Here is a 23,627-nt window from a genome sequence, read left to right as displayed (position 1 = left end):
TAAAAGTCGAAGAATCTGATTGCCAGAGTTAACCACATTATTAGATTCAAATGTCCAATTTTTAACAACAACAGCAACAACAGCAAAAATCACAAGGTGTACAAAGAAACAGGAAGGTATGGCCCATTCAAGGGGAAAAAAAAATAAGGCACTGAAACTGTCCCTGAGAAAGACCAGATGGCAGGACTACTAACCAGAGATTTGAAAATAACTGTCATAAAGATGCTAAGAGAATTATAGAAAGATGGGAAGTAAGTCAAGAAAAATATGTATGAAAAAATGGAAATATCAATAAAGAGAAAGGAAAACTAGAAAGAAACCAAAAAGAAATTCTAGAGCTAAAAAATACAATTAACTAAAATGAAAAATTAACCAGAGGTATTCAAAGGCAGATCTGAAGCAGGCAGAAGAAAGAATCAGTGACCTTAAAATAGGACAACTGAAATTTTCAGGTATGAGGAAAGAAAGAAAGGAGACTGAATAAAAATGAACCGAGCCCAAGAGACCTGTGAGACATGATCAAGTGGACCACCATATGTGTTGTGGGAGTCCCAGATGGCGAAGAGAGAGAGAGAAAGGGGCAGAAAAATTATTTCAAGAAAAGTGGCAAAAATGTCCCAAGTTTTATAAAAGTCATGAATAAAAACATCCCAGACATTCAGTGAACTCTAAGGAGGACAACTCTAAAAGACCCACAATGAGACATAAAATCAAACTCTAAAAGGCAAAAACAAAGAGTGAATCTTGAAAGCAGAAATGGAAAACCAACTCATTACAAACAGAGGTCCTCATTAAGACTGTAAGCAGATATCTCATCAGAAACTTTGGAGGCCAGAAAGTAGGTGGCTGATATATTGAAAGTGCTAGAAGGGGAAAACAACAACAACAACAACATCCAGCAAATTGTCCTTCAAAAGTGAAGGAGAAATTAAGGCATTCCCAGATAAACAAAAGCTGAGAAGGCTCATTACCACTGGACCACTGCAAGAAATGCTAAAGGAAGTCCTGCAGGTTGAAATAAAAGGCTACTAAATAGTAACTTAAAGCCATATAAAGAAATAAAGATATCAGTGAAGGTAAATGCATGGTCAATTGCAAAAGCCAGTATTATTACACCAATGGTTTTTAACTTCACATTTTTGTCTTGTACCTTATTAAGAGACTAATACATTTATAAAAAAACAATTATTACCCTAAAAGCTAGTATTATTTTCACTTTGATTTGTAACTTCTACATTTTGTTTTCCACATAACTTAAGGTTCTAATGCATTAGCAAAACAATTATTAATGTATGTGTGGGAGCAGAGGGTATAAGAGAAATCTCTGTACCCTCCCTTCAATTCTGTTGTGAATCTAAAACTGCTCCAAAAAGGGTTCTAAGCAAAAAAATGATTAGTATATGTTTTTTGGACAATGTAGAAAATTTAATTCTCTTATGCCCATAACTGAAAGGGGTAGAGATGGAGCTATAAAGGAGTAAAGTTTTTGTATGTTCATAAAGTTAATAAGCCAGTATAAATTCAAATTAGAGGGTTATAATTTTAGGGTGTCAGACGTAATCCATGGTAACCACAAAGAAAACAGTTATAGAATATATACAAAAGGAAATTAAAAGGCAATTAACATTGTTTCATTACAAAAAGTTAACTAAACAAAAAAAGAAGACAGTAATGAAGGAAACGAGGGACAAAAAAGCCAAAAGGCATATAGAAAACATATAGCAAATGACAGAAGTCCCTCCGTATCAGTAAGTACTTCAGATGTAAATGCATTAAACTCTCCAGTTAAGGACAGAGATTTGCAGAATGGATAAAAGAACATGATCCAGCTATGTGTTGTCTCCAAGAGACTCATTTTAGATCCAAAGATGAAAATAGGTCGAAAGTAAAAGGATGGAAGAAGATATTCCATGCAAATAGTAACCAAAAAAGAGCAAAGGTGGCTATATCAATGTCAGACAAAATAGACTTGAAATTAAAAAAGTTTACAAGAGACAAATCAGGACATAATACATTCATTAAAGATTCAATACAGGAAGAAGATATAATCATTATAAACATTTATACACCTAATAACAGACTATTGAAATACATAAGCAATAAACTGACAGAATTGAAGGGAGAAATAGATAGTTCTAAAATAATAGCTGAAGACTCCAATACCTGACTTTCAATAATGGTTAGAACAAACAAACAAAAGATAAGTAAGAAAGAGAGGACTCAATAACACAATAAGCCAACTGGATCTAATAGACATATACAGAGCACTCTACCAACAACAGAATACACATTCTCTCAAATGTACATGGGACATTTTCCAGAATAGACCATATATTAGGCCACAAATTAAGTCTCAGTAGATTCATTTTTTTAAATTTAAATTTAAATTATACCAAAGTATCTTCTCTTCCCACAGCTGGATGAAGTTAGAAATCAGAGAAGAAACTAGAAAATTCACAAATTTGTGGAAATTGAACAACATTCTCTTAAACAACCAATGGATCAAAGAAGAAATCACAAGGGAAATTAGAAAATGCTTAGAGATGAATGAAAATGAAAACACAACATAGCAAAATTTATGGAACGTGATGAAAGTAGTGCCAAAGGGGAAATTTAATTGTAAGAGCTTAAATTTGTAAACAAGAAAGATCTTTCAATAACATTTAAAAACAAGAAAGATCTCAAATAAACAGCCTAATTTTACAATTTAATGAATTAGAAAAAGTACAAACTAAACCCAAAGCTAGCAGAAGGTAGAATATAGCAAAAATTAGGGCAAAGACAAATGAAATAGAGAATAGAAAAATAGTATTTTAAAAAATTAATGAAACCAAGAGTTGGTTCTTTGAAAAAAATCAGCAAAATTGAAAAACCTTTAGCTAGACTGACTAAGAAAAACAGAAAGAAAACTCAAATTACTATAATCATAAATGAAAGTAGGGACATTACTACTGATTCTACAGAAATAAAAAAAATATGAGAGTACTATGAAAAACAGTATGCAATAAATTCAATAACCTAGATGAAATGGACAAATTTATAGAAACACAAAACCTATCAAAACTGAATATGAAGAAATAGTAAACCTGTATAACTACTAATGATAATGAATCAGTAATCAAAAATATCCAAACAAACAAACAAAAAAAAACCTGGATCTGATGGTTTCACTGGTGAATTCTACAAAAACATTTAAAGGATTAACACCAATCTTTATCAAACTTTTCCAAAAAATTGAAGAGGAGCAAACACTTCCTAACACATTCAATTAGGAGCACTTTGCCCCTGATACCAAAGCCAGACAAAAATACTGCAAAAAAAGAAAATTACAAGAAAACCAATATCCCTTATGAACGTTGATTTAACAAATACGAGTGAACCAAACTCAGCATCATATTAAAAGGATTATACATCGTGACCAAGTGGAAATTCCTCCTGAAATGCAAGAATAGTTCAACATACTAAAATTGATCAATGTAATACACCACATTAATAGAATGAAGAAAAAATTACTGCATGATCATCTCAACTGATAGAGAAAAAGCATTTGAAAAAATTCAATAAAAACACCCAACAAATAAAAATAGAAGGAAACTACATCAACATAATAAAAGCCATATATGAAAAACCCACAGAAAACAGAATATTCAATGATGAAAGACTGAAAGCTTTCCTCTTAGTTCAGGTACCAGGCAAAGATACTCAATTTCATCATGTCTTTTCAACATAATACTAGAAGTCCCAGCCAGAGCAATTAGGCAAGAAAAAAGAAATAAAAGACATCCAAATTGGAAGGAAATAAAATGATCTGTTTCCAGCTGTTGTAGAAACCTGGTGTAAAAAACCCTAAAGATTCCACAGAAAAAGCTGTTAGAACTAATAACAAATTATTAGGATACAAGGTCAATACACAAAATTCAGTAGCATACCTATACACTAATAATAAATAATTTGAAAGGGAAATTAAGAAAACAACTTCACTTATAATAGCAACAAAATATAAACCAAGGAATTAACTAAGGAGATGAAAGACTTATACAATGAAAACTGTGAAATGTTGAAAAAGTTAAGCAAGATATAAATAAATGGAAAGACATCCCATGATCATAAATTGGAAGAGTTAATATTGTTAAGATGTCAATACTACCTAAATCAGTCTATAGATTCAATGCAATTCCCATCAAAATACCAATGAGAATTTTTGCAAGGTAGAAAAATCCATCCTAAAATTCATAATGAATCCCAAGGCATCCTAATAGCCAAAATAATCTTGAAAAAAGAAGAACAAAGTTGCACCCACTTCCTAACTTCAAAACTTACCACAAAGCTACAGTAATCAAACAGTGTGCTACTGGCATAAAGACAGACATATAAACCAATGGAGTAGAACAGAGAGTCAGAAATAAATCTTCACATGTATGGCCAAATAATTTTTGATAAGGATGTCAAAACTATTCAGTGGAGAAGGGACAGTCTTTTCAACAATTGGTGGTAGGAAAACAAGTTTATCCACATGCAAAAGAATGAAGTTAAACCCTTACCTAACACTGGATACATTAATTAAAATGGATTAAAGACCCAAACATAATTTAAAACTATAATATGCAAAGAAAACTTACGGCAAAGTTTTACAACATGGGATTTGGTAATGATTTCTTGGATATGGCATCAAAGGTACAGGCAACAAAAGACAAACTGGACTTCATGAAAACTAAAAACTTTTGTTATCCAAAGACATTATCAACAGAGTGAAAAGGCAACCTATGTAACAGGACAAAATAATCGCAAATCACATATCATATCATGGGTCAACATCCATGATATATAGAGAACTCCTAAAACTTAATAGCAAAAACCAAACAATTCAATTCAAAAATAGACAAAGGACTTGTACAGACATTTCTCCAAAGAAGATATCCAAGTGACCAACCAATAAGCACATGGAAAGATGCTCAACATCACTAATCATTAGGGAAATGTAAATCAAAACCACAATGAGATACCACCTCATACCCATTAGGATGGGTATTGTCATAAAAGCAGAAAAAAATAAATGTGGGCGAAGATGTGGTGACATTGGCACCCCTGTGCATTGTTACTGGAATGTAAAATGGTACAGCCACTGTTGTGGCAGAATGGTGTTCCTAAAACAATCAAAAATAACATTACAAATTATTCAGAAACTCCACTTTTAGGTTCATAATCAAAAGGATTGAAAACAGGGTCCTTAAGACATAATTGTACACCCATGTTCCCAGCAGCATTTTATAGCTAAAACATGGAAGTAACCAAGTGTCCATCAATGCATAAATGGATAAGCCAAATGTAGTATATACATACAATGGAATATTATTCAGCCTGAAAAAGGAAGGCAATTCTTACATATGCTACAACATGGATGAACCTTGAGGACATTGTGCAAAGTGAAATCAGCCAGTCATAGAAAGATAAGTGCTGAATAACTTTAGTTACATGAGGTATTTACATGAGTAGTCAAAATAATATAAACAGAAAGTAGCATAATGGTTCCTAGGAGTTGAGGGGAGCAGGTAAGGAGAGGTATTGTTTATTGGTTACAGAGTTTCAGTTCTGCAAGTTGAAAGTAATTCTGGAGATAGATGGTGGTGATGGTTGCACAACAGTATGATTTAATGTCATGGAACCACACACTTAAAAAGAGTTAAGATGGAAAATACTATGTTATGCATATTACAATCTAAAAATCTTTTAAAAAGAGAATAATGTTGTACATTTCTAATGTAGAGTTAGGCATCACCTAATTTTGCTATACCAAAAAACACTCTGATCTGGTAATATTTGTGGAAGCCCTGGAAAAGCAAAAGGATATTTGTGAGCCTATATCCTAGTTTTGCTTTAAGTACTGAGAAGGTGATACTAGTTACAGTAACTCCAGTTTCCAGAACAGAAAACAGAATAGGGCGTGGGTATGAGCCAGGGGGTGATCTTTACATAATTGCAGTAATATCAACATTTTGAAGATTATTTTTTAGCCATAATGGAGAATGGAAAAAGGCCTAATTAATTTAGATATTCCCTTGCCTTCTTTCTCAATACAGACAAAATACATATCAAAGACAAAACTCAACATAACAAAACCATCTTGCCACGTGAATTACAGGTGATGTGGCTAGGTCATTGCTCACCCCACTGACAGTTCTGACTGATTCAACCTCTCTGGTACCTGGGTGTTTATCTCCTTTTATCACTTTGTTCCTTGTTCCTGAAAGAGCAATTTCCCAAATGATTTCCAAATACAGGAGGGCTATTGTGCACTTTCAGGTTTACAAGCTATTATGGGAAAGAGCCACATTCTCTGGCTATATTCCTTACATTTCTCAAACTGTAGGTTTATAAGTAAAGCAATCTTATTATAGTAATGGTAAGTTAAAGCAATTTGTAGAAATGTTTTAAAGGGGTTTGGAATAGCTCAGCAGACTATACAAATCGTATTGCTTGGTGTAGCATAAGTAAGTTTATGAAAAATTTACCATAAGTTGAAATAAAAAATATTTTCCCCTCGTTGGTTAGCATTACTAAGTTTGAAATTAAAACTTATTAAAAACTCTATCTTCTGGGGCGCCTGGGTGGCTCAGTTGGTTAAGCATCCAACTTCGGCTCAGGTCATGATCTCATGGTTTGTGAGTTAAAGCCCTGCATCACGCTCCTTGCTGACAGCTCAGAGCCTGGAGCCTGCTTTGGATTCTGTGTCTCCCTCTCTCTCTGCCCCTCCCTGGCTCATGCTCTGTCTCTCTCTCAAAAATAAATAAACATTAAAAAAAAACACACAAAAATCTCTATCTTCTGAACATGATGAAAATGATACCTAGGTAACAAAGTAAAATATGTAATTATACATATGTAAAGAAAAGTGATAAATGAATATTAATACCTAAATCAACACATAATGTTAATGTGAAGTATTTAGGTTATATATATTATTAGTAAATGCTTTAAAAGCAAAAAAAAAAAGATCAGTGACTGTTAAATAGCTAAAGTAAATGTCGTCTATATGTGTCTCTCATACAGAATTTCATTTAACTTTCATAAGAATTTCCTATTATCATTATGCTTTCCAAATGGTTGTGGAAATCAAAGATTAGAGAAATCAGATAACCTGCATAAGATCACACAGATATTAAGCAGCAAAACCAAATTTCCAACTGAGGGAGAAATCAGCTCCCATAAAAGCCACAGCTGCAATGTCGTGATTCCTGTGCTTTTGCCTTACAAAGATTTTTTTTAAGTCTAATAGAGCTGCTAAGTTTAAACATCATATATGAAAATAATATTTTAAAGCAAACTTTTAAAAGACATAGAGACATAAATGCCTAAGAAGTTGGCATTTGAAACCTTTCCTCCTTTTTTTATTTATTTAGACTTAGTTTTGATGAAACTATGAGATCCTCTTTGCATCTAGGGAACAATCTTTTTTAATTTTTTAAAGTCTATTTATTTCTTTTGAGAGAGAGACTGAGAGAGCAAGTGGGGGAGGGGCAGAGAGAGAGAGAGGGAGAGAGAGAAGCCCAAGCAGGCTCAGCGCTGTCAGCACAGAGCCCCACATGGGGCTCAAACTCCTGAACCATGAGATCATGACCTAAGCCGAAACCAAGAGCCAGAAACTTAACTGACTGAGCCACCCAGGCGTCCCTGGAACAATATTTTTAAAAGTTCTTTCCAACTACATTTCTTCCAAAATTTTAAATTTTATTAATATCAATATTCTTTTAAAAAAAATTACGGTCAAAAAAGTCTTTCCCAGTTTCCCATCCTAGGGATCCGCTGTGGAAACAATACTAGAATTTGAAGGAAGAAACAAACAAACAAAAGTTACCCATCCTCTGTTCCTATCAGTATTCCCTGCTATTGCTTAATTTTTTTATACTCATGATAAGGTAAGGACTAATTAATGCCTTTCCGAAACTTCAGAACATCAAAATCCTGTCTCTCTTTCTTGAATCAGTAAGACCTTAAAGCCCAGTCTGCTACCTGGAAGGAAAGAAGGGCAGCTTCCATCCCTCTCTTTCCTGACTGTGCCTGTTAGTCATGGAGCCATTTATTTGTCAACTACCCTTTTCAGAAAGTTGATTTGCAAAACCCCATACAGAATTTAACTTGTCACGTCACAAAAGAACAAAATGTTTTGAAGAGAAAACCGAACGATTTCACAAAATTATTTAAAGGTAAACAGGAGAAATGAAGCAGAGCTTTGAAAAGCACACCGAAGGGGTCTAAATTCCCATGGTGTTACTGTGAACTATATCCTGAATAAACTTCACTCTGTCACGTATATTTTGATAACCTGGCCGTTGTGCAAATCCAGGTGCTACGTTTGCTTAAAACAAGAGTATCTGTGGTTCATAAAAGCGTCTGTGGAAGACAATTTTGAGATAAACTCAAGATGAAAACTTAACACTGGCAAAATGCTAATTTACTCTAACTGCGTAAGTATAATACAATTCAAAATGAGGAAGGGGTGAAAGCCATTAAAAGATATGAAAATAAACGGTTCTTTGTCTCTACAACCCAAACTCATTGAATATGACAACTGACAGTCTAATGGCCACTTGTGCTGATAAAGTGACGCTTACTGAGCTTTAACTGATAATACTGAGAGATGCTCTGAAAGAAAGCAATATCTTAGAGATGCACACATCTCTATTTGATCTAAATCTATTCTTCCACATAATAAAACGTGGTATCTGAAGAAGAAAGATTAGCACTCTCTGTCCCTTGATGGTTTTGTTTATTTGTATCCTCATACACATAGCTGAAGCTGTAAAAACTGCCCCCCAGAAATTTTTATTTGAATCTGCAAACGACACTTTCATTACTTAGCTATTCAAAGCAATTACGATATGATAATAAGTGATACTTTCAATCCTTTTAAAAAATACAATATTCTGACAATATAATACAGAACAAAAAGCAAAGCACAAAACCACAACAGGATCTTCTTTAGTTGTTAAAGGTGAGTCAAATATTATCAATGAACTATTTGCAGATTTATCTAAAAAAGTCAAATTGTCAGTGCTAATTATATTGTACGTGAACACAAAACGTGGGGAAAATGTACCTACTAGGCACAGAAATAATCCAGTCACTTAAAAAAGTAATGAAGCATACTGAAATTCTTCTGCAAATGCACATGATTAAACAAACAAACAAGCAAACAAACAAACCCAGAAGCCCTTTGCTTTTGAACTACTTTACCTATTCCCAAGTAAAATGATCCCCAATTGGATCTGGCCATTCCAGGAACTAGTCTATACTGTCTTGCTCAATTACTCATTTAAATTTTACACTATTTGTGTATATAAGACACTTTTGAGGAGTTAAACTTCTTTGATTCAATATTCAAACCAGTTAACAAACAGCATTGACCTGAAAATATTGCAAGCAAAGAATATTCCTAGCAGGACACCTATTTCACGGTGTTTATATAACATTTTGTTCATTCATTCATTTAACTTGCAGTTGTTGGCTTCTGGCCACATGCCAGGGCACACAGAGACATGCTCCTGTGCCCGTGCAGATCTATTCTGCTGGGATGAAGACAGTCAAAATACAAACTCCCAATGCAAGAGGGGGACCAAATTATAGCAGAAATAGAACCAGATGATTTGGCTGAGAGCAAGTATAGGTGGAGTGAGGGCTACTAGATTATGAGGTCAGGAAGTGGGAGACTGAAGGGGTCACATTACCTGCATGACAAGAAACAGTATCAGCAATAAGGCACAATGAGAAGAATGAGTGGTGGGGAGAATGGGAGATGAAGTCAGAGAGGTCAGTGAAGTCCAGATCATGTACAGCAAAGTCCAAACAGTAAACCTTAGAGTTTATCATAAGAGCAATGGGAAGCTCAGGGTTTTTTTTTTTTTTTTAATTTTTTTTTTCAACGTTTATTTATTTTTGGGACAGAGAGAGACAGAGCATGAACGGGGGAGGGGCAGAGAGAGAGGGAGACACAGAATTGGAAACAGGCTCCAGGCTCTGAGCCATCAGCCCAGAGCCCGACGCGGGGCTCGAACTCACGGACCGCGAGATCGTGACCTGGCTGAAGTCGGACGCTTAACCGACTGCGCCACCCAGGCGCCCCAACTCAGGGGGTTTTAAGCAAATGAATGTCATAATCTATTTTTTTCAAAAAATGACTCTGGAAGCTGAAGTTTGGCAGAGTTAGAGGGGCTATGTGAAGAGCAGCCAGGACTATTCTAGTGGCCATGGCAAGGGATGATGGTAGCTATGCAATGAAGAGAAGTAGATGAACACAGAATATATTTTGGAGTTACATCTGATAGGTCATAGAGATGGATTAGATGGGGGAGGGTGGTGAAGTCAGGGCAAAACTCAAGGCTGCCTTGGTGCCATTTGCTGAATATGGGAAACGCTGTGGGGGGAATATTTGTTGGGGGAGTTGAGGGAAAGTAGGGATAAATCAAGAGTCATTTGTGGTCATATTAACCTTAGATTGTCTATTAAAAATACAACTAAATACGGAAAAGAGGCAGCTGGATATAAAAATCTGGAGTTCGGGGCTCCTACTGGCTCAGTTGGTTAAGCATCTGACTCTTGATTTCAGCTCAGGTCATGATCTCACAGTTCGTGAGACCAAGCTCCACATCAGGCTCTGGGCTGACAGCGTGAAGTCTGCTTGGAATTCTCTCTCTCTCCTCTCTCTCTCCTCTCTCCTCCTCCTCCTCCCTCCTCCTCCTCCTCCTCCTCCTCCTCCTCCCCTGCTCACACTGTCTGTCTCAAAATAAATAAATGAATATATTTTTAAAAATTTGAAGCTCAATAGCAAGCTCAGGGCTGAATTTATAAATGCGATAATCATCAGGATATTGTGATACTTAAAACGTTAAGAATGGATCCAAGGAGAATGTAGCTGGAATACAAGGCCTAGGATTCAGCCCTAGGACAACCCACCACTGAGAGTTTGAAAAGAAAGCCAGCCAGGAAAGACTAAGGTGGCACAGTCAGAGTTTGGAGGAAAACCATAGAACATGGCATCCTGGCAGGCACAAGTACACAGTGATCAATGGCAGAGTGCTCAACTCTATCAGATGCTGTGAAGACATCAAGAAAGATGAGTCCAGAAACATCATCATTATATATTGTAAAAATGAAGGATGTTGGTCACTCTAAACAGAGAGATTTCTGTGACTTCTGGGGCTGGAAATCTAGTTAGAGTCAACTGATGCAAAGAATGGGTACAAATATTGAGACAGTGCTTCTGGTTGCTATGAGGGGTAGAGAAAAATGGGACAGAACCTGGAGGGGGATAAGAAGTCAAGGGAAACACTAAAGTCAATATGAATGCTAAGTGAGACTGATCCAGTGGAAAGGGAGAAAATGATGATGTAGAAGAAAAATGTGTTTAATTGCAGGAGAAAGTCTTGGAACAAGTAAGAGCGGATGGTATTCAGAGCACAAGTGGAGGCATCATCCTTAGACAAGAATAGGAACTTTCCACCCATTATGATAGAAGGGAAGTCCAGAGTATAAAGTTTTTGGGTTAGATGATGAAGCATTATTTTGGGAATCACATTATTTTGGGACAGAGAGCACATACATATTATGGGATATGTATATCAATTATATAATGAACATGTATATAACCATCTTTATACACTTGATCTTAGCACCAAATATATATATATGTATGTATATATGTATAAAGCAGTGTATATAGAGATTTAAACGTTTATCATAGACATTGCTTTTGTCTGACTGAAAATTTGATTCATCAATTTCTTCCCCTTTTATATTGAGGATCTGTGATGTACTAGTTTGGTCACTTTATAATGCTACCAAAGAGAAAGCCAAACTCAAAATCTGTCTTCCTTGGTAGGTTTTATCCTGATTTCTTCTAGACCTTGAGGCTGCCCCTCATAATACAATCAGCACTCATTTATTCTATATTTCCTGTTTGTAAATATTGTTTCAAATAGAGACAAGGAAGGGGCCAAATATTTTATAATAAGATATCATTGTCTTTCCCCCTGTGAAAAACCTAGTATTAGATATAAAGCAGGCACTTGAAGGCTTGCTGACCAATTTATCTTTTTAGAGTTGAATGACTAATAAAAAGTTTTATGTAGCAATTCCTTGGTTAACAGAATATGCATAATTCCTATGGCACCTGCTGAGTATTGCTGGGAGATGATGAAATTATTCATCAACTTTCTCCCTTACATGTTATTCAATTAGTTTGTCTGTGGCAAAGCCTAGAATATATATCAATCAAAAGAGTGAACTAAGTACAAGCTATCTTCCTATTAAGGTTTGCATCCACTATCTTAGCTTTGGTCTAAGAAAGTATTCAGGTGCAGGAAACTTTAAGGAGAATGCAATTGTAAGGATTGAGATTTATCTGGTGCTACTTGTTTTCTGTAGCATATTATGGATTTGAAATAATTTTGGTAATACCTTTAATGAAAAAAATATTAAGAGAATGCTCATCAGCAAAGCCTATTTTGCATTTTTAGGTCAAAGTTTTCTTCAGTGCAGACTGAAAGCTTAGCAGATTTTAAGTGCTGTATATGGATTTCTAGCTTGTTAAAATATCTGAAGCATGTTTAATTCCAAATTTAATTCCTACTTCTTAAGTCAATTACAGATATTTGTGTATCATTATATTTAAATAAGAAGGAAAATGTCACTCGTATATACTTTTCTTTCAAGAAGTATCATCAGACAATATTAACCTTTAATTTTAACCAACAGGTTACCATGGAAAGTTAATAAATCAGCAATCAGAAAAGCATTTAACCAGAGGGCCCATATACCACATATGGAAGTCAATAGCATTCCAAGGAAGACAGTGATTATAGGTACTGTAAAATTTTGTCACTCTATGAAGTAACTACTGACAGAATGAACTATTCCATTTTTCCACATTATATGCAAATTCACAAAGATAATATCTAATCAAATGAAACATATCAAGAGACTTGGAATTTTACACTTTGTGAAAATCTATACCAAAAATACTAAGAAAGCACTTTCAGTAGAATCCCACAGCACTAGACAATACTAGTAGAGAGGATGCTTTAAAAGCATTTATTGCATAAAATATTTTAATTGAGTCATCTAATGAGTTTCATAAGATGCATGTGCATTAAAATATTTCTATTTTTCAATGCTTATATCTAACGATCTGATGATAACATAGCCACCAAGTCTACAGACAAGAAATATTAAACCTGTTTAGCTATTATTATAGGTTTTTATTCATTTCTCACTAACCTACACAGATTTTTATACTGTTTTTACTCAAACCATAAATTAGTTTCTAACGTGATAAAATGGCAAAGTTCGTGCTGTCCATTGATAAAATAAATCCAGACAATTTAGATTTATGTAAAAAGTAACCAATAAAGTACAATCCACTCATTCTTTTGTGGGTTTTTGGTGGGGGGAGGAACATATATTTGTAAGGAATTGTTATTTTAAGTTGCTAGGAAAAAGAGATATGATCTTTCTCTAAAAGAAATTTCTCCCCATGGAGGCAATACACCTTAAAATGGAAGTTAATAAGCAATTAATAGCACAGACTTAACTAAAATATTGCAAATGTGATAGTATAATATCTTGGTAAATATGAGAATTTTGAAAGCCATAAAATTAAAGACTTTGATATGTGTAAGATCAATAGACATGACTTATCACTATTTAATATGGGCTTTAATTTTTAAATGCCATGTTCCAATGAAAAAGTTGTACTGCACAAGAAAACTGAAATTTCAATAAAGAATCAGGACAAAAGAAACAAACTTTATATTAAAGTACCTTTAAGAGGTTATACTTACGCAGCAACCTCCTCTTTTGACAATCCTTTGAAATTCACCTCCAGATAATGATCTATGTCATCTTTTTCTTTGATCAACTGAGACCTAAATGAAATGGAAAGAAATAATAAAGCACTGCTTTATCAAGTTGAAAAGCTCCCAAACATATAAAATGCCACCAGGAGAAGAGAAATACTTAAGGTATAATACTATATATAATAAATGCTCTACAATAGCTATAGACTTAGGTTGTTGGTTAATAATTTCCAAATTTTCATTTTCTTGAATGGAAAGGGACAGGGAAGAATATTAACTCAGTGTGCAAACAAATAAAGCACCAGTACATTAAAAGAATCAGCATTCTTAAGTAAATGGAGTTTTCTCCTCAAAGCTTATAAGCTCTTCCATTTTACTCACATTGCTTCACACTGTAACTTTCCAATACAGAAGTCATAGTCTGTCTCACACTGGATTTTGAACTAAGAACACCTATTTGATACAAATGTATAAAATTTATTTGTTCTAAACATCACCAACTTTGCACTGAAATGTTTGAGTGGTTTTTTTTATCACACATAAATTCAAATTATTTTTTAAAAAAGTGATTTTAAGAAGACTTTACTGAGAAATATATTACAGTTGTAGTGTATTTATTCTTCACACTCCCTTGCACCTTTAAAAATAAGCATACTACTAACATCCTGTAACAATGGAAGTACAGGCCTAAACAAGTATGTGTTTTTATTCAGAAGCTAATGTAAAATGTTAATACAAAACTATGCCTTAAATGGTGATGAAAAAAATGTTTTTTCTTCAATAAAATTAATACAAGAAATAGTTTTCTTTAAAAACTTTATTGTAGAGATGTGAGATTGGGCTGTGTTTGTGCTCGTGTTGAAAAGAAAATGAATCTCAAGCATTATAAAAGACAGGAAGAACAAGCTTTGTCAGACTTTGTAAATATTCCACATTATTCAAAAGTAAAATTGAAAATAAGAATATACATATACCCTGAATTATGCATGCATCAAAAAATCTGTTTTCCAAATTTTCTGAAAGGAAAATTTGATTTGCTATTATAAGGGAACTTTTATGTTGCTTTAGCTGTATGCATTTATTTTGGTCCAGGGACTTTGGTCTTTCCCAGAAATACTAAAGAATGGTCCTTCTCAAAAGAAAGTAGTTTCGTAATACTTTGATCCTTATGCCTTGCAGGAAGTGAAAAGTTGGCATATGAAATAAATAATCAAACCTACACAAATTATTTATATTGATAAATAATATTTGCATCACTATAACTCAATAAAGCCATAAATGGCAATTTCTAAGGAACAGTTTCTAAATTCACATTAATACTTAGGACAAAATACATTGTTCTCTGTCCTTAAGTTTCTGCGTGGCAGCTCCAGGAGCTCAGCAGTCCTTCATGTGTAGCAGCATTTTCAGGCCCCAGGATCATTTCAGTTCCTAAATCTTGCCTGCCAACTTACCCCAGCAATAACACTGGGTTCTCCTTCCTCCAAAACGGAAATCAGCACTCAGGACCTTTGGATTAGCAGCTATCCACCTTTCAGTCCTAAAGCCTCTGCTTTCAATTCTCCATCAACATCTTAAAAAGCAAATATATCTCCAATGTTTTATAGGACCATGATATAATTAGAACAAGAAATAAAACAATCAAATGAGCACTAGCTTGCTAAGCAAATAAATTCTTAATATTTGGATGAAGTTCATCAATCCTTTTGAAACAGCAGACCTGAATATTCTAAATACAACAATATACTTTTGTCTTTAAACAATTTTGTTTTCTGAGATGTGTTATTGACATTTCTTACTGCAATCAATTCATTCTGTAGGAAAAGAAATGAAAACCAGGGTCACGTACCTTGGAATCGTGCTGGGGAAACATGGCAGCTTCTGTCTGGCTAAAGATGTAAGCTTTGGGTGTGTCATGGGCAGTGGGGGCAGGGTGGTCATTTTAGACTACAAAAAAAAAAAAAAAAAAAACCAAAACACAAAAATAAAAACCAGAAACAGTATTTTAACGAATGAATCTTTCAAATAATCCTTTAAGACATAATTAGAGATCCACAGTCTGTCATCTTAGCTGAGAATGCCTCTGTGTGTAGAGCTATAGCTCTGTTATTCAGGAAGGATACTCACTAAGTGGATTCTGCAGGTTGCTTCTCATTATTTTCTTCTACTATGTGCCTTTTGGCCAATTTATTACTTGTCTGCATCTCTACCAACAATGGATAAGGAAAAAATCTGATAAATGAATTGAAGATTCAGACAATCAGGGGCTTTGGTAGGAGTTTTGTTAAGGGACATGGTTGCAATTAAAGAGTGAAGATTTTCAGGACAGCTATAGATTTCAAATGCTCATGCTTTGCTTTCCTGTTACAATCAATAATTGAAAATTGCTCATACTTTGCTGTTTTCTAAAAACTTTCTCACTCACAAATAAAGGCTTTAGAAGTGATGGATGCTAAGACTGATTCTCAACAAGGAGACAGCTTCCCCAAGAGGCACACAGCTACCAGAGTGTAACAAATCACTTCAAAATATAGAGATCCAGAAAAGATTGTTTAAAACAACCATCATTTTATCATCTTTCACACTTTTTGTGGGTCAAGAATTAGGACAGGGTACAAGGGATGGCTTTTCTTTATGCCATGATGACTGGGGCCTCTTCTGAGAAGACTCAGAAGTTTAGGGGTAACTCAATGGTGGGGGGGTGGTCAGAAATCATCTGTGTCTTATCCCTTGTATCTGGTAATTAAAAGTATTCGCTGTGACCTTAACAGGCTATTTTCCAGAACACTACATTTGGCCACCTCATAGGGCTTTGGCTTCCTCACAGCCTGGCAGCCTCAGGCTTCTCCTGCAGCAGCTCAGTGCTCCAAAGACAAGTATGCTGAAGAAGAGCCATGGAAACTATATCCACTTTCAGAGCTTGGGCTTGGAAGTCACATAGTACTGCTTCTACTGGGATAAAAGTCCTGTTCAGATTCAAGGCTAAAGAACATAGATTCACCTATTGATGGGAGAGTATCAACGCCACATTGTATGAAGAGAATGTGGGATGGAAATATTGTTGTGGCCATCTTTGGGAGATGCAATGTGTCACAGTGGGGAAGGTAGCTGAGCAATAATGAAGGTGGGTCTATAAAATCAAGTTATCTAAAAATTACCCTAAATAGGAAGAAGTGTGGACATAATGTCTGTGGACGTAGAATGGAAAAACTGTCACATGCTGCAAGGGCTTTCAGATGCAAAAGAACACACATTTCTACTGTTAGAGAGGCATCTAAAAGGCCACAGCCTCTTCATTCCACCACCATGTCCACCAGTTGTGATGTCTATCCTAAGCCTCACCAAACAACTGAAAGGCTTATTTTAGGTTTTAAGTCACTTACTTCCAGCATTTACTACATGTGAGACCCAGGGTAAAGCACTACCAACCTGGGCCTTAAATATATTTAACAGATATTTATTGAGCTACTACTTGGTGCCAAGTACTGTTCAAGGTGCTAAAGATATAGCAGTGAACAAAAAAGATGAAAATCTCTGATCTCACAAAATTTACATTATAGGGGTGATGTGGGGGAAAACAGATAATACACAAACATACAAAATATATATAATGTCCGATGATGATAAGATCTACAGCAAAATATAAAGCAGGGACCTAGAAATTACCCAAGTGCTCACCAGTAGTGAAGGCATAAATAAGAGCAGAATGAGATAAAGTCAAAGACATTAATGAGAAATTTGGTAGTGTTCTGATGGTGTAGGATCTTGAAGATTACTATAAAAACTGACTTTTACTCTCATTAAGAATCTTTTGGAGATTTTGAGCATAGGGGTAATATGACCTGACTTGCACCTTGAAAGGATCAGTTTTGTTTCCTTTGAGCTTAGACTACAGGGGATGAAGGGCAGATAACACAGGCCAGCTGGGAGGCCAGTTGTTATGAAATCTGGGTGAAAGTCGATGGTTACTCAGGGAGAGGTGGAGGTGGAGAGATGTGGTCAGATCTGGGGTACAGCCAGCTATGGACAGCCAAGGTACAATATTCCTCTAGTGCTACAAAGCCATGAGGGAGGGAGGTGGAAGAATAATAAGACTTGAGGGAAAGTTTTTGAAATAAATGAAAGACTATGAAAATATTTTTTTGCATAATTAAAGAGAAAAGTATTTTTTGTTAATTTTTTTAATGTTTATTTATTTTTGAGGGAGAGAGAGACAGAGAGAGAGAGAGAGAGGCAGAGCGTGAGAAGGGGAGGGGCAGAGGGAGAGGGAGACACAGAATCCGAAGCAGGCCCCAGGCTCTGAGCTGTCGGCACAGAGTGTGATGCAGGGCTCGAACCCATGAAGCATGAGATCATGGACATTTAAACGATTGAACCACCCAGGTGCCCTGAGACAAAATTTAATGCAGATCAGTGTCATGTTTTACATATGATGGAATCCTAGCATTACCCAGATTATCAGGGCATGGTATGATCCATGAAACAATGTCCACTTACTTTTAAATAGTTACAGCTTTAAAGCACACTGTCTGAACAGCAAATGTTATTTAGTCCTTTCCTACTTCATAACTTCATAATATAGTGACTTCTTTTGTAAATAAAACTAAAAAAAAACCCCTACTCTTCTGATCAGATGTCATATTAACTGGTTGAGTTACTTGGATAACCAGAACTTACTAAATGACAACATTATGTAGAACATGTGGTAAGAGGTTAAGGCCAACATAAAGATAAATCTCATGGACAGGTTTGAAGGCATACCAAAGGCTTCCCCAAGCCCACCTCTGATGAGCCTATTTCAGAGAAGCTAAGAAGAGTCTATGTTCCACAGTCCTCTGATGTTACAGAGCAAATCTGGGCCATCTCAGCTCTTAACCCTCATCTGTCTATCCTTAATGGATTTCTAAAGGGACAGGAGAAAACAATGACTGTGTTTGTTTCAGTTGGGGCATTTCATCCTCTATGAATTAAGACAGTTCTGAGAGCCCCCACTTTGCTTGCCAAGGGCACTGGGGCAGGACTGATTTCTACATGACTGCAAGGGCCCTTGAAGGGTTCATCAAGGAGTTTCAAAATGAGGAAATAGTACTTGTAATTCTCCAAGTACTAGAAAGATCCAGCTGCTTGTAGACAGAAAGAGGCACCAAACCCCAGACTGCGATCCAGCCAAAAAGGTATATAAAAGCCACCCCCGTAAAGTTGGGCTGTCAGTATGTGATGTAAAATTTATCCTTTTTGATGTTTACTGGGTTAGATAATTGTTGCTAGAAAATATAAGCATCTAATGAAATCAAATGCAAACGCCACACGTGGAGAGGAACATGTCTTCTTTGTCACACATATGAACTGCGATTCTTTTTTTTTTTTTTCATATCTGAGTCGTTTCCTACCATTAACGTTTCAGCTGCCAGTTCCTTCATTTTGCTCTCCTCTGATCTGAGAACATTAGCAGCAGGAGCACCTTTACTCTTAAATTTAGTTTAATGTTAGTATTGCAAGCCCTGCTGGCAAGCCTCAAGGCACAGACTCTGAATGGGGGGTGGTCAGAGCTGAATGATAAAGTGGAAAAAAAAGTTATTAACTCAATGTTGGAAAAAATAGGCTCCAACCAAACTGTGTTGGAAAGTTTAAGCTCAGAGTTAGGGTGAAAGTTGAGCAGGCTCCCCCCCTGCCTTAAACCCCACACACGTACCTGGCTTATGCCTGCTGGGACACGGGATGTTGTTTTTCACAACTGATTCATGGTCACATAAAGGTATTTTGTTCTACACAACAGGTAATGTGTGAACTGAATTTTATGGCACATAACATTTGATATGCATCAAATATTTAAAGGTTTCCTACAACAAATTTTTTTAATCTAAATAATCACCATCTCTTTTGTAAGTTCAGTCTTATTTATGCTGAATTTTGTTAAAGTAGGAAGTTGGTGCTTTCTAGCAAATAGAAGCAGCCAAGAGGAAAATGAATGAGAAAAAAACGCAAGCATGCTTAGGGACCTGTCATTTTAGTCTGAAATTATACCTGTCAAGGAAGCCCTTTGCTCTTTGTTGATATGAGTTGTATCACTTTCCTGGTGTTGGACAGACAGTGTTCCCAGCTCCTAGGTGAGCTCCACCGAGCGGGACGAATGGTTCAGGGTGACTATCTGTGTTCAAGCAGAAATGGAACACATCCTAAACAATGCGCTGTATCAGGGCTCTCCTGGTTCAAGACCACAGAGGAAATCACACAAGATGGGTGTGACTGCAGGAAGGGAATGGTTCTGATCCAGGCACATGGAGACAGAGAATGTGAGGCACCTCTCTGGCTGGTACCAAAACCAGCTTAGCTCCAGGAGCCGAGGGTGAAGCAGTGTGTGAGGAGGACCCAGAGGCAGCTCTCCCAGTACCAGCAAGTGGGCGGTGCTGCATGTGGCACCAAGGGTGCTGAGACAGAGATCAAAAGGCCGCCTGAAGCCATTCCACTGTTGGTATTCAGAAGAGATTTGGTGGGTTCTTTGATCTGCTGGTTGGCTCTTGTATCACGGTTTGGCCCCCACATGCAAAGACAAATGAGAATGGAGAAATACAGGATGAAAGGTTTAAGAGTGCTGGGTCAGGCTGAACGTGTCCCATGGTGAGAGTTTAAATTTCTGCCCCCCAAGTAAAATTCTTCAAAGAGTAACCCTCCTCCTCCTGCCCAGAGATGCCCTCATCAGGAAACACAAAGAAAAGGGTAGGCCTAGCACTGAGTAGACAGAGGCTACTTGGGGAGTGAGGAGGTCTGAGGCCGACTACCATCTCCAGAATTCAATCACTTTGGGATGTGAGAAAGCCGACAGACCACAGCAAACAAATTTATTATTTGTCATCAAGAGAATTCAAAATAAATATGATTTTACGATCACCAATAAAATCATTTGTAAGAATTAGAACTGTTCATGTTATCACCATAAGCTCTTTTTACTATAAAAGCCTAAAGAAAACTATGGAAAAAGTATCAATAATTATGGTCCTGAAAAGGGTAAAAGAAAGTCACACAAAGAAGCTGAAAGAGTTGCTAAACGTTTATCCCTTGTATCATAATTTTTAAACACCTCTAGCACTCAGTGGTAGGTCATGAGCTAGGTCATTAAATAAAATAAATAGAAATCAGACATCTTCTACCAACTGACATTTCTTGATGATGAAATCAAAATATAAAGTAGGAAAAGTGTTGAAGGCAGGCCATGTTTCAGTTGACTTACATTTGGAGATTACTGCTGAAGGTCTCTCCAAGGTTTACAGACGTCAGTCTGAAAATTAGGAATAATAATAGCAAAGGAGAGAAGAAAAAAGTTACAAATCAGTTAACAGAATAACTCCTCTTCCTGTCCCAACTCATGGAATAAGAGTCACTCATACAAATAATACCAAGTACCTAATGTGTGTTTAAATGGACTTTTTCTTTTAATACCAAAATGTAGTCCCTAGGGGAGAAACTAATAACTAATTCAATGAAATGCCAGTACATCTGAATTATGTATATGTATTAATATATTCCAATACAAATGTGACATTAGGGATAATAATTTGATCTCTCAAACTTATTAGACACTAAGTTATCTTTACTCAAACAGCGGGCACCTCAGTTCCCTTTCTGTTCCTACTTAGTCCTAAACGGGACTAGTAATTTATTCCTACACCGGTTTATTTTCCCACTGCCCTCAGAGGGTCAGGTGAACTGGGAAGCAGGAAAAGCTCCTCTCCTGGCTCCTACTTCTATCCACTTCTTGAGGTTAAATGGCGAGGGCCTCTGTTCACGAAGCTTGAGAAGGCGTCTACACACTGACGAAGGAAGGTCTGCTGAGGTCACGAAAGGGACTGGACTGCCTGGAAGAGCAGCCCGCCTCTCCTGGGAACTGTTAAAGTCCTGCCCCGAGCTTCGCCTCAGCCGTCACGAACCTCGGTGGGCTGGCCCCGTGGGGCAGTTCTGGTTTTCCGTTCCGCCGAAGTGTGATCCCCGCCGGTGGCAGGTGCTGGGCGCCGGTGCTGCCTCCTCTTCCAGCAGTTGTTCGGAGACCCGGCACAGTCTGCGCGGAGAGAAGGGACGGACGCGGGAGCGTCGCCCGGGATACTGAGGGGGTGGGGCCGGGCTGGTGGGGGCGGGATTAGGCTAAACAGGGTCTCGGGATTGGGGCAGTTCCAGATTCCTCGGGCACGGGGGCGGAGCCTGGTGGGGACAGAGGCTGCGAAGGCTGAGCGGGACCTCCAGATCTAGCACGCTTTTCAAACAAGGCAGCTTTCAAAAGTTTGCGGCCGCTTTCAGAAATTAGTTCAACTTATCCAAGGGTCTCCAATTTGCCGCCTGGAGTCATTTCCTTCATGGCGCCTCATTCTTAATATTTTGCTACATTTCCCTGATCAATGGGAAAGCACTCAGCTTGGCATTCGTGACCCCCGTGACCTGATGCCACTTTAAGGAACTGGAAAAATCATTCATTCCCTTCTTCCTCAGCCTTTGTTGTAACCAGAACCATTTTTGCCCTGCCATCCATGAATACCTTTTCCACTCCTGTCTCCAGCAAGATAGTCCAATTTTGAGTTGTGGTGAGTGACAGACTCAAGATCTCCTGTTCATAGAATCTTCCTGCACCCTGTCTTATTATTACTTTTTAAATTTTTTAGCTGAAACTCAGGATTTTATATTTACATTGACTAAATGTCAGCCTATTAATCTCAGCCCATCATTCCATCCCGTCTCTCACATGTGTAAGTGCAAGGAAGTGAGCTTTCTTGCACATTCTCTCATATGTATATAGGGCAAGAGGGTGAGGATTGTTGCTTATTACTTCTCAAATACAGACGTGCTGGAAAGTGAGGCTTTTATTCAGTGCCTACTGTCACACACTGTAGGAGAGAGAGCCAGCAATATTGCTCACGCAAGTCATTCTATTAGCCATAAATTGATTCTATTTGGAGTACAAACATAACAACCATAACTACACATTTCATTCCGACATCTAATTTGCTGCACCAAATTATGAAATTATTTCCGCCATGTAAGTTTACATCATGAACTCAAATTGATCACTCTGACTACCCGTAACTGGGCTCCACATGATCCCCCATGGCAGTAAGGCCTGCCCTATCCTCAAGAATTCATCTCCCAGTTTTCAACATCACCTTCACACGGCTCCACTGTCACCGGTGTGAATTCTTTTCCGGTCTTTACTGCCTTTTCTCCTTAGAGGTTTGTGAATTCCCTGCACCTGCTTTTTCACATGAGACTCTCCTGGTTTGGTTTTCTAGGTGGCTTCTTCTTGCCTCTTTGGATATATTCCTCCTGCTTGCTGCATTTTCACTGGCAGTTCTTTGACAAATTCTCTTTCTCTTTCTGCTTAGTATAATATTTCTTAGAGCTAGGGAATTCAGTTAGCTTTTTTTGCAAGGGATAGAAAACCTGACTCACACTGGGTTAAGCAAAAAAGGAACCTGATTATTTCACACAACCAAAGGATGCCAGCTCCAGGTACAACTTTACCTATAGAATCAGGGCCTTCTGAAAACTTTGAGGACTCTAGAACACCCCACCCTTCACCACACAGAATTAATCTCTCCTTCTTTCTACCTCTTCCTCTTAGACCAGTTCTACCGTATGTGTCTCACTTTGCGTGGATCTTGGTTTATATGAGTTAATCTCTCCTGAAAGATTCTGAGCTCTTTGAAAGCAGAGACCATTTTATTTTTCTCTGAATTCCCTGGGGAATTAGTATATACCATATGGGGATTAGTATATAGCATAAGCTCAAAAATGTTT

General features: G+C 36.9%; 1 protein-coding gene across 7 annotated transcripts in view; it reads right to left on the bottom strand.

Annotated features, from left to right (window-relative positions):
• The window catches only part of TTC29 (tetratricopeptide repeat domain 29), a 411,408-nt gene that overhangs the window by 221,905 nt on the left and 165,876 nt on the right, over window positions 1-23,627 (bottom strand). For 2 of the 7 annotated variants that reach the window (XM_045466261.1, XM_045466268.1), the window contains 4 exons: window positions 21,773-21,900; window positions 21,076-21,123; window positions 15,697-15,794; window positions 13,833-13,916 (listed from right to left, as the gene is read on the bottom strand). In XM_045466261.1, coding sequence (XP_045322217.1) covers window positions 13,833-13,916; window positions 15,697-15,788 — 176 coding nt within the window. In that variant the 5' untranslated portion in view covers window positions 15,789-15,794; window positions 21,076-21,123; window positions 21,773-21,900. Of the gene's footprint in view, window positions 1-13,832; window positions 13,917-15,696; window positions 15,795-19,871; window positions 19,996-21,075; window positions 21,124-21,587; window positions 21,726-21,772; window positions 21,901-23,627 lie in introns of those variants that run through there. The other 5 variants (XM_045466278.1, XM_045466288.1, XM_045466298.1 and 2 more) reach the window with 4 other exon arrangements.

The sequence above is a fragment of the Leopardus geoffroyi genome, chromosome B1, assembly GCF_018350155.1.
Source record: "Leopardus geoffroyi isolate Oge1 chromosome B1, O.geoffroyi_Oge1_pat1.0, whole genome shotgun sequence".
Lineage (NCBI taxonomy): Eukaryota > Metazoa > Chordata > Mammalia > Carnivora > Felidae > Leopardus > Leopardus geoffroyi.
This window is presented reverse-complemented; position numbering and strand designations above follow the sequence as displayed.